A 16,129-nucleotide genomic window follows, 5' to 3' on the forward strand; every position below is an offset into this window, starting at 1 on the left:
TATTGTATTCAGTGTAAGAATTTGGGGGATGCTTTGTATTTGTTCCACAGTTTCACTACTTAGTGTGTCTTTTACACTTGAAGTACATCTCAGTTTGGACTAGACATATCAAGTACTCACTGACCAGATGTGAGTGGCATTTTACATCTTGTTAGACAGCATAGCCTTAGCATTTCATAAGCTGTTCACAGCTGTTCTCTCTGAGCCAGCCAACACATGGTCATGGAGAAGACAGAATTAGGAGTCAGACTTCCTCAAAGTTCTTCAGTCAGTCTTCTAAAGATTCCTGATTGATTAGTTCTTTGTTTTTATAGAGATATATCAGAAAGTTTCAGATGATAATGATTTAACTGTCTGAAGTTATTAATGATATAAATCGAATTATTTTAATTTGTCTATCAAGTTAATTTTCTTACGTGATAGATATTTAGCATATGTGAGGAAATTTAGTACTGAATAGTTAAAGCTATGATGCTGTCCTTGATGATGTGTTTTGTTTTTTAAGATTGCAGCAAAAATTGGAGGTGATGCTGGTACGTCACTGAATTCAAATGACTATGGTTATGGGGGACAAAAAAGACCTTTGGAAGATGGAGGTAAGTTATAGCCATAAATATTTTAAATTGTTTTACACAGAGTTTAGTTGAAGTGATTTTCATTGCTTTTCAAGTGTTCTTTTTTTGAAACATTGCTTTTATCATAAGGTTCCTAAAATTGTAAGGGTTATATTGGCCTCAGAAGGAGAGGGGGTAAAAAGAGACCTAAACAAGGTAGGTAAAATTTAAGTTAACCAGCCAGTTTTGTCTTAGTAGAAAACACTATGTTCCCTCTTTTAGGATTGTGTCAGATTGATAGTTTGCACAGACAACTTGTTAATATACTGAAGTAAAAGTCTAGGAAACATCTCACTGGTTTTTCTCATCATACATGAATTAATCTGAGATGCTATATTCTCATTACTTTGCTATTTGAGATTTCACTTTAAAGGTTGAAGTTGCTATATAGTTTGCTACTTTTGTGTGTTGCAGGTTATACCATTGTTACCTTTTTGTTTGCTTTAGTACCTTGTTTTGTGTTTCAGGTTTAACTCAAAATGTGGCTTAAAACAGTAGATATACAGTGCTTTGTATTTTTTTAAAAAACATAATTGTTGAAGCTTCTGAATTTAGAAGTCTGCACGTATTTTTTATTTTAGATTTGATGTATGAATTTTGATACATTTTCTTTTTGCCCTTTTATTCTTTTTTAAAGGAGGATTCTGAATGAGCTTATAGAATGTATTTGTAGCTTTTGATCAGGAGTACTTGGTTTCCTTTTATTTAAGTGTCTTTCACATTTATAGTGAGGTTTTAATATACAAAAAAAAAAAATGAGCTAATGATGCTTCAGATGTTGTATGTAATGTATTCTTTTTATTTTATGTGTAGATGGCTCTTGGACAAGTCCGAGCAGTACAACACACTGGGAGGGAATGCCCTCTCCTTTTAAAGGCAGGAATTTTTATTTATTACCTGTGTTCAGTATGTAAACGTGAAATAAACCAGTGGATTCTTAAATGGACACAAATATTTCTTGGATTATGTGTCTGAATTTTTGCTGCACAACATTCTGATGTTTAATCATTTAAGTTTGAAGGGGGGAGGAGAATGTAGTACTTTGAGCTGTAGGTTGCCTATTCTAAGGTATGCATTGTATTCATGTGTGTAAAGGATGTAGATAAAGATGAAGTCATGTAGTTGTTGAGTTTCTGCTGAAGTTTATGCTGTGAAATGTTTGGTTAGGAACAGTAGAACAGTTTAGCTTGAGATTGCCTTGTAATGTGATTTTTTCTTTCTTTTTTTTTTTTACTTATTTTGCATAGCTTTGTGTTCATTGTCAGGTACACTCAGCTTTTGATATGTCAAAATTTCACATTTTGATAGGTTCTTTTCCTTCCAATCTTCAGTTCCTACAGTGGGAAGCATCATTAGACTTTAGCATGTGATGTTTTGCTAACTAATGGACTAAATACTTTCTTGTATCATTCTAAAGTGATTGACATGCATTAAGGTCAGTGATTTGATTCAGTAAAAAAGAATTTTCTTTTAATGTCTGTGCATCTTATAAACATGAAGAGCATGAAAGAAGTGCAGTTTTCTTTATTTCGATTCCTAAGTGTTTGGGCTGAGTTTGGTGGTTTTGGTTCAAATGATAAACCATACCCTCAGCTACTTCCATAAATGTTTATATTGGTGTTCTTGATTGGGTATGGGGGATCTGAGTCTTATATTATTGGCAAAAAATTAAAAGACTGTTTAATTTTGCAGATCAGCCAGATGCTAAGAAAGTTGCTCCTCAAAATGACTGTAAGTATTTATTTTAAATTTGGTTAAAAACTAAATTTTAATAACAGGATTTTGTTCCTATGTTCTGTGGTATCTTTGAAGTTATTTGAAGATCATAAATTTTCTTTTTGAGTGAATTTATTTGTAAAGATATACCTTCTATCTTTATAATCTTCCATTTCTGTTATGGCAGTGTATATATTATAAGATTTGGTTGCTAAATCATTTTATGTATTCAATTTGTTTTATGATTCCCAGTTTTTAATTGATAGATGTTATATTTTCTATTATGGTCTATCATTGGATATTGAATATAGTTCCCTGTACTGTACAGTAAGAACATGTTGTTTATCCATATATATGTATAGTCTGTATCTGCTAACGCCAACCTCTCACTCCATCCCTCCAACACCCCCCATCCACCAGTCACAAGTCTGTTCTCTGCCTACGAGTCTATTTCTATTTCTTGGATAGATTCATTTGTGTCATATTTTAGATTCCACATATAAGTGATATCACATGGTATTTGTCTTTCTCTTTCTGACTTCACTTAGTACGATAATATCTAGTTGCATCCATGTTCCTGTGAATGCCAATATTTCATTCTTTTTTATGGCTAATAGTATTTCACTCTGTATATATACCATATCTTCCTTTATCCATTCTTCTGTCAACAGACTTTTAAATTGTTTCCATGTCTTGGCTACTGTGAGTTGTGCTGCTCTGAACATAAGTGTTACAGTTCCATTTCTTAATCTTTGCTTAACAACACTTGAAAAAGGACATTTTTTAATGCTATTGTTAATAATGTCTGCCCTTTCGCTGAGTTTCTTGCTGACTGTTGATTTAAGTATTCTGCGTAAAATTTTATTCTTTTCAAGATGTTGTCTTATGTCGGGGAAATTGTAGAATTGCTTTAAATGATGATATTGTTAAACATCTGTCAATTTAAATAAAATAATTTTTATTTCGTTTAATTTTTTGGTAGCTTTTGGAACACAGTTACCACCAATGCATCAGCAGCAAAGGTATAGTAAAATAAAAGCTTTTCTAAGAGTATTTTGCAAGTTTTAGTTGAATTCAATGTGAAATATAACCAAGTTAGTATATAGTGAATATACATGTCTTTGTGTGTGTGTGTGTGTGTGTGAATCCTTTAAAGCCCTTGACTCAAATAGATAATAGTGAATGATCAGTTTTCTTTTTGAGTGAGATACATTTATACTTTGGAAGGATGGGTGGAATTAGCCACCCTTTGGAAAAACTAAAGTGATTAAAATAACTTAAAATGATACTTCTGAACTGTACCCCAAGTGCTTTTTTAGCTACATAGGCCTCATATTTTGACTTTTGAGTATTTTAAGTGTGTGCCTACAAACTTAGTTTAAGCTCTTAGAAGCTGTTAGATTTCTATGTTTATTTTTATTTGTAAACAAATTATGTTTCTTCGAAGAAAAATGTTAGTTTCTGTCATTTCTTAGCAGGTCTGTAATGACAGAAGAATACAAAGTTCCAGATGGAATGGTTGGATTTAGTAAGTAATCTAATTTTTTTGACGCTTTGAAAAGACATAGTCAAAATACACTTTAAAACCTTTCAGCAAATAATTTTCTTTTTTCTTACTAGTAATTGGCAGAGGAGGTGAACAGATCTCACGCATACAACAGGAATCTGGATGTAAAATACAGATAGCTCCTGGTAATGTTATTCTCTTGCTGTAATTTTCAAAGTCACAAGAAAACTAGCATATTTAAAGTTGTTAGTGAAAATGATGCTGTTACTCTTTTCTTGGCCTAAGATTTTTGTTTGTTTTTAATTGTAGATAGTGGTGGCCTTCCAGAAAGGTCTTGTATGTTAACTGGAACACCCGAGTCTGTCCAGTAAGTATGAAAATCATGTTCCAGTCCCTCCTTCCTGAAGCATGTTATCCCTGCAATTGAACCAACTTTTCTTGTGCACTATTACTTTTCCCCTTTTCTAGAAAATTTCTAATAGCACATAAACATGCTTAAAAAAATCCCTTTATCTGAACATAAAACCATCTTTGAACCCCACATTTCTATTTTTCAGGTCTCTTTTACCAAAAAATTTGAAAGGTGGTCACTGCTTGAATCTTCAGCCTTGATTTCTTTCCCTAATTCCAGATGTATATATCCTGTTGCTTCCTCAGTATATTCTACACTTGGATGTCTTTTAAACATATCAAAGTTTAGCTTGTTAAAAACAGAATCATTGTTTTTCCAGTCCATACTTTGACTTGTCTAATTCATTTCATTTCATTGTATGACAACTGTTCTAATACTTCATCTTTCTTTAATGACCTATTTATCCATAAGCAACTCTTGGTCATTTTATCTTTCATAATTTATTTAGAATTCAGCCTCTTCTTGTCACCTTCCATGTCACCTTAATTCTGGTACCATTTGCCTGTATTACTGCAAGGTGTTTCTGTTTTTTTTTGTTGTTGTGTTTTTTTTTTTTTTTTTTAAGCTTTGTCCAATTATAGTACAGCCATACTGATCCTTTTAAAATGTGAGTCAATTCATATAGTACTTTGTTCAAAACCCTTTAATGCTTTCCCATTTACAGTAGAAGTCAGTGTCTTTATCATGGCTCAGGTTCCCTGCCACCTTTCTTACTGCATATTTTGCTATTCTCCCAGCTCTGTTCTAGTAGCCTCTTTTCTGTTTAGCCTCTTCTCTATTTTTTCAGGACACCAAGAATACTTCTCATTTGAATCCTTTGTATTTCCTAGTTCTTCTCCCTGGGATGTTTTTTCCCCCAGATGTTTTCATAGTCACTCCTGTACTTAATTCAGGTCTTGGCTTAAATGTCTCCTTATCAGTAAAGTTTTTGTTTATTTTCATTTATTTACTTTTTGATCACTACCATGCAGCTGCCCGGATCTTAGTTGCTTGACCAGAGATTGGACTCATGCCCCACTGCAGTGGAAGTGCAGAGTCCTAACTACTGGACTGCCAAGGAATTCCTCATTCATCTATTTTACATAAAATAGCATCCCTTCACACACACATACAATCTGTCCTTCTTATCTTGCTTTAATATTCTTTATAGCACTTAACAGATGAGTTATTTATTTAACCTTCTGTGTTTACTTATTTAATAAAGTTAAGCCACATCAACACATACCTTAACTGTTATTTCAGTGCTGTAACTCCAACCTAGAATAGTACCTTGCATATATAGTTGACATATTTAAATTATTTGTTGAATGAATAAATAAATTTTAACATGAGTAACCAAAGTAAAGTTTTAAAAATAAATGCATCATTTAATTTTTGGATGAATGAGCTTTATTCTGAGATAACTTTAGAAGTAGGGTATGTCTTCTTGGAAGTTTCATACTGTTCTCAAAAATATTGAAGATTATATACCTGGAAAATTTATTGCATGGTTTCAGTTTTTTATATTGATGATATTTTCTTTGAATTTTTAAAATTTACTTTTAGGCCACCTAAATCTGAATTGGGATGGACGAAATACCTGATTATTTTGTATTGACTATTAATTTGTTAACAGATCAGCAAAACGGTTACTGGACCAGATTGTTGAAAAAGGAAGACCAGCCCCTGGCTTCCATCATGGTGATGGACCAGGAAATGCAGTTCAAGAAATCATGATTCCAGCTAGCAAAGCAGGATTAGTAATTGGAAAAGGGGGAGAGACTATTAAACAACTTCAGGTATTACTATTTAAAATGATTACTTTGTCTATTTTGAAGCCTGTTTCCTCCTTCTCCCCTTTTGTTAATACGTCTGATTTCTGTGATTAACAGGAACGGGCTGGAGTTAAAATGGTTATGATCCAAGATGGACCTCAGAATACTGGTGCTGACAAACCTCTTAGGATTACAGGAGACCCATACAAAGTTCAAGTAAACTTAAGTTTATATTTTACAGTAGGGGATTTGGGGTGGATAGCAGTGGGTAAAACATGCATGACTAATTACAATGTTTTGAGACACGCTTCCTAAATTGGGTAATTTTTTTTGTACTTCAGCAAGCCAAGGAGATGGTGTTAGAGTTAATTCGTGATCAAGGTGGTTTCAGAGAAGTTCGGAATGAGTATGGGTCAAGAATAGGAGGAAATGAAGGAATAGATGTAAGTAAAAATACCAATTCAGAAATGATTGAATGCTAGTCCATAAATAAACTAGGATTTTCCCTGTTTTGTGTTACATAGCCTTCTCTAACATGGTATTGTCCTCCCCACCCCCGCAACTTTTCAACTTAGAATACAGTGTATTTTGTATCTTTTTAACCTCTTCTATATAAATATAGTGCTTCTGTGGTTTGAGGCAGATACATTTTTCAGGAAATGGCTTTCCTGATACTTAGTTTTCTTTGCATAAGGTCCCCATTCCAAGATTTGCTGTTGGCATTGTAATAGGAAGAAATGGAGAGATGATTAAAAAAATACAAAATGATGCTGGTGTTCGAATTCAGTTTAAGCCAGGTGAGTACTTACGTTTAATTTTCTAAGCATTGCTGGCAATTTCTTTTAACACTCATATTAATTTAATGTTAAATTAATCCAATTTTGTTTCATTGTTTTGAAGATGATGGAACAACACCTGATAGAATAGCACAAATAACAGGACCTCCAGACAGATGTCAGCATGCTGCAGAGATTATTACAGACCTCCTTCGAAGTGTTCAGGTTTGATAGAATGTTAATATTGTCATTGCTTTGTTTTCATTAAAGAAGATTTTCCTTCATTAAATGTGGAAGTTCCCCTCCATAGTTTTTAAATCAAAATCTGTTTGATGAAACTTTATTAATTGCTAGGAAGTTTAAATTGCTTTAAGGTACACATCTTGGAGCAGGAGGGCAGCTACATAAGTGCACTAGTTTATTCACCACAGTAAAAAAGAATAAAAGGTGGTGGTGGTTTGTTGATTTGGGGATGGATGGCGTCTCCTAGCTTCTCTAAATTTAAGATTTAGAAAAAATGAAAGTTGAGGGAAATAGACATGCAATAATTTTATTGTGGAAAGAAGAGTTTCTGACTCTTCTGACTTTGTCTTTGCCCTCTTTAGGCTGGTAATCCTGGTGGACCTGGACCTGGTGGTCGAGGAAGAGGTAGAGGTCAAGGCAACTGGAACATGGGACCACCTGGTGGACTACAGGAATTTAATTTCATTGTCCCAACTGGGAAAACTGGATTAATAATAGGAAAAGGCAATGTATTTAAAACTATTAATGTGTGGTTAATAATTTAATGCTTTATCTGATTTTCTGGATGCTATTTCTGTTGTTGTTGTAGATGAATAGCAGTGATTTTTCTTTGGCTGTATTTTAGTAGGAAAGTGTTCTTATGCTGATATGTAACAGCTAAAGCCTAAATGAAGGGCCTTATATGTATTTAAATCTAGAGTGGGATTTGAATCACATTGGTTTCTAGAGAAGAGGATCAGCAGTTTAATTATTAGTGTAAAAAACTTTTCTTCTCACCTGGAAAATGGTTTGAGTGTTTTTGTTTATTTTGCTGTTTCCTGACACATGTTTTTAAGTTTTTGAATTCTTAAGTCATTGTGTTAGCTTCTCATTGCTTATAAAAGCAATTTCTTTGAACCAAGTGTTGATACGATAATTCATTTTAAGGTTGGGTACAGACATATTAAACTATGTCTTAAAACTTTAAAGTGTATGATTATGATTGATTGTATATTATATAAATTGATTTAAAATGTAGAATAAATGGAAACTCCTAATAGCATATTGGCAGATGGGATACTATTCAAAACTTCCTTAATTATAATCAGTTCCTTTTGAATAGCTCCACTTGTATCCTATGAATCTTTAAAGAAATTACTGTGTTTTGATTTTAGGGGGTGAAACCATAAAAAGCATAAGCCAACAGTCTGGTGCAAGAATAGAACTTCAGAGAAATCCTCCACCTAATGCAGATCCTAATATGAAGTTATTTACAATTCGTGGCACTCCACAGCAAATAGACTATGCTCGGCAACTCATAGAAGAAAAGATTGGTGTGAGTATGCTTTAAACGTCCTATTGTTAGCACAGGTTCTGTTAGTTATATAAGACATTAATTCATACGTTCCTATAAGAAAAGTGTTAATTTCTACTCTAAAATTATAGATCTGATGACAACAGATACCTAACAATATAGAAAAGATTGTCCAGCAGTTAAAAAAAAAAAAAAAAAAAAGTTATATAGTTACAGGTATTCAAAATCTTGTACTGGAGTGTGGGTAAATAAGACAAGATGACATTACTTGAGTTACAACATTAGGGTTAGTAGAGGGTTGTGAAAAATACTAAAAGATATAGATAGTTAACCAGAAGTCACTATTTATTAAGGACTTACTTGGTGACTGTTACTGCTTGCTTACTGTTTATTAAGGGCAACCCTTGGTGAGGCAAAGAAGAATCAGATGCCTCCCCCCTCATTAAAGTAGAACTCTACATTATCCTATTATCCTATTTCTTAGACTGGCTCCAGACAGTCATCTAGGGGAATTTGGAATGTAGACAGCTTGTGTGCTTTACATTTCAGCATGTAACATATAATTGTAATTCAGAATGTCTGCAGTAGGGCCCAGTGTCTAATTTTAAGAATGTTCCAGGTGATCCTGATACCTAACCAAGTTTGAAAATAATGAGGAAATAGTGCTTTCAGTTCATTAGCTCAGTCGTGTCCAACTTGTTGCAGCCCAATGGACTGCAGCACTCCAGGCCTCCCTGTCCATCACCAACTCCTAGAGTTTACTCACACTCACTTCCATTGAGTCAGTGATGCCATCTAACCATCTTATCTTCTATTGTCCCCTTCTCCCACTTTTAATCTTTACCAGCATCAGGGTCTTTACCAGTGAGTCAGTTCTTCCCATCAGGTGGCAAAATTCCATCAAAGTATTGGAGTTTCACCTTCAGCATCAGTCCTTCCAATGAATATTCAGGACTGATTTCCTTTAGGATGGACTGGTTGGATCTCCTTGTAGTCCATGGGACTCTCAAAAGTCTTCTCCAACACCAAAGTTCAAAAGCATCAATTCTTCGGTGCTCAGCTTTCTTCATAGTCCAACTCTCACATCCGTACATGACTACTGGAAAAGCCATAGTCTTGACTAGACAGACCTTTGTTGGCAAAGTAATGTCTTTGCTTTTTAATATGCTATCTATGTTGGTCATAACTTTTCTTCCAAGGAGCAAGTGTCTTTTAATTTCATGGCTGCAGTCACCATCTGCAGTGGTTTTGGAGCCCCCAAAATACTGCTTTACTATGTTTATTTTACTGTGAAGAATTAACATATTGTGAGGGAGCTTCTTAGTTTATTATTAATAATTAGAATATCTTAGGAAAATTCTCCTTGATGTTTGCCATGCTCTGAATGAGGTGTTTCTCCATGCTTGGGAAAACAAAAATAGATGTAGAAAAGACACTTAAGAATACCTTAAAAATACACACAAATATTCTAAGTTCTCTGATAAGGAGAATAAATGTAATTGTTCAAAAACATGAGGAAAATAATTGTTGGACTCAGTAATGGCAAGAATTGATGCCAGAAGAATGATTAGTGCTCCTTGGTTTTGGATTTTGCTATCATTAGCAAAATTAGGATTGCATTTGGATTGATGAACATACAAGACAGGTTGTTCTGGAAAAGCAGTTAAGAACATGGACTCCTGAGTCAGGTGTCCAGGTTCAAAATACTCTCAATTATTTACTGACTGCATGATCTTAGAGGAAGATATTTACACTTTTTTTTGCCTCTCATTCTTCTGAAAGTAGGGATAATTATACCTACCTTATAGGGTTATAGGGATGAAATGTTTGAAGTATGTGTGTCTGTCACTTAAAAGCATGCCTGCCCTATAAAATGTTGCTACTTTTTTTTTCCAGTAATCTTTTTTTTTTTTACTCTTTAGAAAGGATAGGTTATGGCTAATAGAAGTGAGGGATAATGTTAATAAAGGGATTTTAAAAGTCATGAAGTATTTAGCTTTATTGTGAGAAAATTGACAACCAAATATAGATTAAGCATTTTTGTCCAAATTGTCACATGGTGAGTACTAACAGTATTTTATTTTAGAGCAGGTGAATCTAGTTGTCCTTACAAGTTGGGATTATCAAAAAGGAATCAACTAAGCATTATTAATTATACTATAACATGAAATGGATATGAAGTAGTCTGTGACTTACTAAATCAATTAAAAGGAAATCCTTGATGTATTTAGAAAATTATGATAAAGGGTAAGGGAGAAAATGAACTTAAATTATTGATTCAAAAGTGGTTCAGTGACAGAAGGGCTAGGAGGAAGGCTACTTTGTTGAAGAAGAACTTGCTAAATATTACTGGTTTAGTATTCATTATTGGTAAAATATTCATCAGCCATTTCACTATGTTGTTAAGATATTTCTCTGATTAATGTTAGGAGAGTAGATGTAGAGTTGATGCAGAGAGAGAAGAGGTAAAGGAAAGAACTTGATGTTTGGTAAGCTTCCGTGATTAAGATGATGAAGGAATAGTAAAAGTAAGAATTGTACAAGGAAAGGGAAATAATGGAAAAGGGAGTAGTCTGAAAAGAGTAGAAGATAAAGGAAATGTATCAGGTCTTTGCTAATACTGTTAATTTGAATTAATTTTACATGTCTCATTAATGTGGTAGAGTTAGATTTTTGCAGCATGGGTAAGGAATGAAGGAAAAACATAAATTTTAGATTACAGGTAGGTAAAGGTGTGGAAATGAAAGGTTATTTGACTTTTTAAATGTTTAACCTTTATTGTCTTTGTGATTTTTGTCTTTTTGCAGGGCCCAGTAAATCCTTTAGGGCCACCTGTACCCCATGGGCCCCATGGTGTCCCTGGCCCCCATGGGCCTCCTGGGCCTCCTGGACCAGGAACTCCAATGGGACCATATAACCCTGCACCTTATAATCCAGGACCGCCTGGCCCTGCTCCTCAGTAAGTTTTGAGTTTTGCTCTTGGCTTTTCTTCAAAGATTACAGATTTTGGTAAGTTGTATTTTTAAATTGATTTCTGTCTTTTCAGTGGCCCTCCAGCCCCTTATGCTCCCCAAGGGTGGGGAAATGCATACCCACATTGGCAGCAACAAGCCCCTCCAGATCCAGGTAAAAGATGATTATCATTTGGTATAATCTGTGTTTTTGCTTGCCACTCCTGTTACATTCATTAGGTATTCCTAGTGTTGAATCTATATTGTGTGCATTGTCTGCACTTGTTCACTCCTTTAGCAGGAGTGTTAGCTTCTGGTTCTACTATAGCAAATAAGACTGTTGGGAATATGGTCTGTTTTCATGAGTGTTTTTCTTCCTGCATTTGGCTTTCTCTGCTTCTAAAATGATACAGCTGAATGCTAAAAGCCAAAGCTATAGGAAGAAGTACAGTGTGTTAGGTTTTAGATGCTAGTGCCATCAAATATATTGTCTGTTAATTGTGACATTTTCCTTGAAAGAATAATGTACATTTGTTTACAAAATTATGTGGGTCAATTGAAGTGTTTTAATACTTTGGCATTAAACTTATAGATTCTCAAATAAGATATGCAAGTATATTGTCTATTTTAGTATTCCTGATATGATAACTTCACATATTAGTAAAAGTCAGGCCTATATTAAATATCTGCATGTTGGAACTCTTAAAATTCATTTAGATAAAGATTTTTTCTGTTCAGATCTGGATTTATATGTTTGTTACGTTTTATCCTATTCTTGAATCTTTTCCTACCCTGTAGTTTACTTTCCATTACGGTCAAAGAGGGAATTCATTGAAACCAGTAATTTTTATGGTCCTTTTTTCTCACCTACTGTGTACCTTTTCACTGGAGTAGTTTCAAGGAAGGTACTGAATTAAGGATTCCTTTTCATACTATTGTGCATATATATATATATATATGTATGTATATATATTTTAAAAAACAGCTAAAATGATTTGATTGCAATTATTTTAGTGAACTTTATTAAAGATTTCTAGTATTTAGAGTGGTCCTATATTTTAACATACCTTAATTTCATAGGAGGTATGCCTTTGGTAACTCGGTAAAGAATCTACCTGCAATGCAGGAGACCTGGGTTCAGTCCCTGGGTCAGTAACATCCCCTGGAGAAGGGAGTGGCAGCTCAGTCCACTATTCTTGCCTGGAGAATTCCATGGACAAAGGAGCCTGGTGGACTACAGTCCATGGGGTCACATAGAGTCAGGCACTACTGAGTGACACACGCTTTCATTTTTCATGCTCTTTGGAATAACAAGAGGTATGCTTTTTGGAATATGATGATACAACATGACAGCAAATAACCTCAACTCACACATTCAAGAAGTGTGCTGACGTCTGAGTATGAGTAATGAATTTACATTCTGTAGCAGAAGAGGGTACTTAAAGTGTTAGCAATACTGTGCTGTTAATAGAAGGACTTATCAGAAGAAAGGTCAAATATGATTTATTGTATAACAGTCTAAAAGTTAGTCTTTAAAGAGTGGAAAAACTTTTCTTTCCCTCTTGTAAGCTAAGGCATGGTGTTACTAAGCTGAGGAATCACACCACTGAAGACACTGAGAAAATTAAGGGGCAGATTTATATTGGTTAACTTGAATCTGTAGGATTGCACCTATTTGGGTGCTCTGTTCAGGTAAGTAGTAAGATTGAAAAAAATGATGGAAATAGGAAGTGGCCCCAACCAACACAACATTGTAAAGCACTTGTTCTCCAAAAAAAAAAAAAAAAAAATGTAGCTCCTCATATACTCTTTATGCCTAGAAAGGTTGATGTCCTTGTATGAGGCCATGCCGTTGAAGTGAGAGTTGCTGATGAAGACCAAATATCAAAAATTATATATAACTTTATGTTCTGTTCATTCAAGCTACTGAAAAAAAAATGGTTTATATGTTTGAATAGCTCTGTATATGGCACCCCACTCCAGTACTTTTGCCTAGAAAATCCCATGGACAGAGAAGTCTGGTGGGCTGCAGTCCATGGGGTCACTAGAGTCGGACACGACTAAGCGACTTCACTTTCACTTTTCACTTTCATGCGTTGGAGAAGGAAATGGCAACCCACTCAGTGTTCTTGCCTGGAGAATCCCAGGGACGGGGAAACCTTGTGGGCTGCCGTCTATGGGGTCGCACAGAGTCAGACATGACTGAAGTGACTTAGCAGTAGCAGCTCTGTATAGAAAGAAAAAGTGGATCTTCCTTTGCTCTTTTTAAAAAATAAGTGGTCTCTGTATTACAATCTCATTTTCCCGCTTGGAGTAGTGGTGAAGTCGCCACTCTTAAGAATTGGTATAACTAAATGTGGGTTTCAGCAGTGCCTTTGGGAAAGAAGTTACTTAACCATTTAGCTAAAAGATAGCATCTAGGGTTAGATATTGCTTGTAAAACCAAAATATTTTTAAATAAAATTGAAATGAAAATTTAAAAAAATGAAATTGTGATTTTGTGTTAAATACCCTGGAAATTTAATGTGGCCCTGTATTCACAATAAAGTCAGTATTCTCTGAATTAAGTCTTCCTGTAAAAAATCAATGGAGTATGAAAGATTTGTGCAGTAAGTCCCATAACTTTGACTTCAGAAGGTAAGAGACTTGAATAAGTCCTACTCTTACAACTTACTAATTATGGGATAGCAAGCAAGTTTTGAACTTAAAGTCTGTTTTATCTATAAAATGATGAATGAATATTATATTGAATGAATTTAGTAAGTTCTCAATATGTATTAGTCATATGTGTAGACTGGTTTTCATATAGATTTAGACTGATTAAGGAAATTACCAGGATTTTTCTTGAGGATATAAACTAATAAAGATATAGCATCCTATGATGCTCCCAAGTATAAAAGAATCAGTAAGAAGATTTCTTTTTCTGACTGAAAAGTCCCATACTGTTAATGCATCAGTTTTTTATGAAAAATTGAGTGAGGGTCAGTCAAGTGCAGAGGAAGTGTAACGTGCTGAAAGGCCCAGATGTGAGCATGATGACTTGAAAAATACAGCCAGTTTACTGTGTTCCGACCTTGAGTGTTGGAAAGATACCGACAGCAGAGAGAGGCTGGAAAGGAAAGTATAAGCCAGGGTGTCCAAATATCTTGGTAAAAGCGTTGAATGATATGCTGTCCTTAAAAGTTTTATTAGTCCTAAAGACACCAGGAAATAATTTCAAATAGGACAGTGACATCAAATTTATCTTTTAGGATAATCACTGGAATATGATGAGATGAAATACGGCTAATCTCAATTTCTTTTTCCAAGATTTTTTAATTGGCTCTTCATTGAAAGAAGATAGGACAGTTCATAGTTATAAAATAATTGTTTCTTATATGGGCTAGTTCCTGAAAATTATTCATAAGGACTGTTGTACTTGAGGCAAACTTGATTTAGGAAAACCACACAGGATGACAAAGCGTTTAGGAGACAAAGCATTGGATTTGAAACCAAAAGATCTTCATTCCTATCCCAGCTTTGCCACAAGCTAGTTTTCTAGGAACTTAATCTGAGCCTCGGTTTTCTAAAATAATATGGCAGTAAAAATAATAGAAGAATTTGTAAGTTTCCACCTACTATTTTTTAATGTCCAGTTAACTTGGAGTTCTGTTTATTTGCTAGAGAGGGGGGTGTGTGTGATTAATTGATTATGGATTTTAGATGCAAATGTATAACTTTGTTTATTCTAGCTAAAACAGGAACGGATCCAAATTCAGCAGCTTGGGCTGCTTATTATGCTCACTATTACCAGCAACAAGCACAGCCACCACCTGCAGCTCCTGCTGGTGCACCAACTACAACCCAAACCAATGGACAAGGTAACTATGGTAACTAAAGAATTTATTTTTTATATAGAAGTGAAAACTTGTGTTTGGAAATATATATGAAGTACATCAGTGTATAATACCCCCATATTTATAATACTTAGTTAATAATAGCTTAAGTAGCCTTCAGTTTTTAAAAACAAGTTACTTTGAGTTAACTGTTAAACCAATAAAAGTTGTAAGATACATTACCAAGAATACCCAGATAATCTAGCTGTTAAATGTGTATCTCCCCCATCTGTTCCATTACCCTATCTTATGTGTCCATATCTATTGTCATTAGTCTTTTTCAGAATCATTAAGACCAAAGTGTAGACTTAATGGCCCATTACTCTTAAGTACTCCTTTCTGTGTTTCTCAAAAAATATATATAACCATCACACAGCATTCAAAATCAGTTAATCAACACTGATTGTTTTTACTATCCCAAGGCATAGCCCTTACCCCATTTTACCAGTTGTTCCAACAATTTCTCACCAGTCAAAAATAATTCCTATCTTTTTCTTTCAAAAGAGTACAGACCTTTTGTGAGATGCTTATGGGTCAACCATAGGTCCCTTCAACCTTTTCTCATGAAGATGAGGTCATGATCAAGGTTCCTGCTTACATACAATATGGCAAGAATACTGCAAAAAAATGAATGAGGTCTGCCAAGGTTCTATAAAAACACCATTTTTCTCTTTGAAATTAATACTGTCTGGAGAGTTACAGCAGCAGCAGGAAAGTTATACAGTGATTATACCACTGTTCTATTCTCTTTTTGGCAGGACAAGTGGGATAATTTTATTGTTTCCTTAAAGACACAGTAGAAGTTTTACAGTTCAGTTTGATTAGACGTGATTTATAATTTTAACTTTTTTTAAAAAAATGAGAACAAAAATAAAGAACTAGTACAAATTATAAAACTGCTAGAGCAAAGAGAAATTACCTTTCTGATCAAAACATAACACTACAGCTAAACTTCCTTAGAAAAAAGATTTCTCAGCTGAACTTAGG

At 34.3% G+C, this 16,129-nt stretch overlaps 1 protein-coding gene across 23 annotated transcripts in view; it reads left to right on the top strand.

Annotated features, from left to right (window-relative positions):
* The window catches only part of FUBP1 (far upstream element binding protein 1), a 34,430-nt gene that overhangs the window by 5,634 nt on the left and 12,667 nt on the right, over positions 1 to 16,129 (top strand). For 11 of the 23 annotated variants that reach the window (XR_011565832.1, XR_011565834.1, XR_011565831.1 and 8 more), the window contains exons 2-18: positions 506 to 596; positions 1,428 to 1,490; positions 2,307 to 2,345; positions 3,313 to 3,352; positions 3,806 to 3,858; positions 3,951 to 4,022; positions 4,147 to 4,204; positions 5,865 to 6,027; positions 6,121 to 6,219; positions 6,345 to 6,446; positions 6,698 to 6,800; positions 6,904 to 7,004; positions 7,385 to 7,526; positions 8,177 to 8,337; positions 11,124 to 11,275; positions 11,363 to 11,442; positions 14,999 to 15,136. Coding sequence is in view for 19 of the 23 variants with exons in the window: in XM_070786258.1 (XP_070642359.1) it covers positions 506 to 596; positions 1,428 to 1,490; positions 2,307 to 2,345; positions 3,313 to 3,352; positions 3,806 to 3,858; positions 3,951 to 4,022; positions 4,147 to 4,204; positions 5,865 to 6,027; positions 6,121 to 6,219; positions 6,345 to 6,446; positions 6,698 to 6,800; positions 6,904 to 7,004; positions 7,385 to 7,526; positions 8,177 to 8,337; positions 11,124 to 11,275; positions 11,363 to 11,442; positions 14,999 to 15,136 (1,657 nt within the window). In the remaining 4 variants the exon portion in view is untranslated. The remainder of the gene's footprint in view (positions 1 to 505; positions 597 to 1,427; positions 1,491 to 2,306; positions 2,346 to 3,312; positions 3,353 to 3,805; positions 3,859 to 3,950; positions 4,023 to 4,146; positions 4,205 to 5,864; positions 6,028 to 6,120; positions 6,220 to 6,344; positions 6,447 to 6,697; positions 6,801 to 6,903; positions 7,005 to 7,384; positions 7,527 to 8,176; positions 8,338 to 11,123; positions 11,276 to 11,362; positions 11,443 to 14,998; positions 15,137 to 16,129) is intronic. The other 12 variants (XM_070786269.1, XM_070786275.1, XM_070786273.1 and 9 more) reach the window with 7 other exon arrangements.

This window comes from Bos indicus, chromosome 3, assembly GCF_029378745.1.
Source record: "Bos indicus isolate NIAB-ARS_2022 breed Sahiwal x Tharparkar chromosome 3, NIAB-ARS_B.indTharparkar_mat_pri_1.0, whole genome shotgun sequence".
In the NCBI taxonomy this organism is placed as follows: Eukaryota; Metazoa; Chordata; class Mammalia; order Artiodactyla; family Bovidae; genus Bos; species Bos indicus.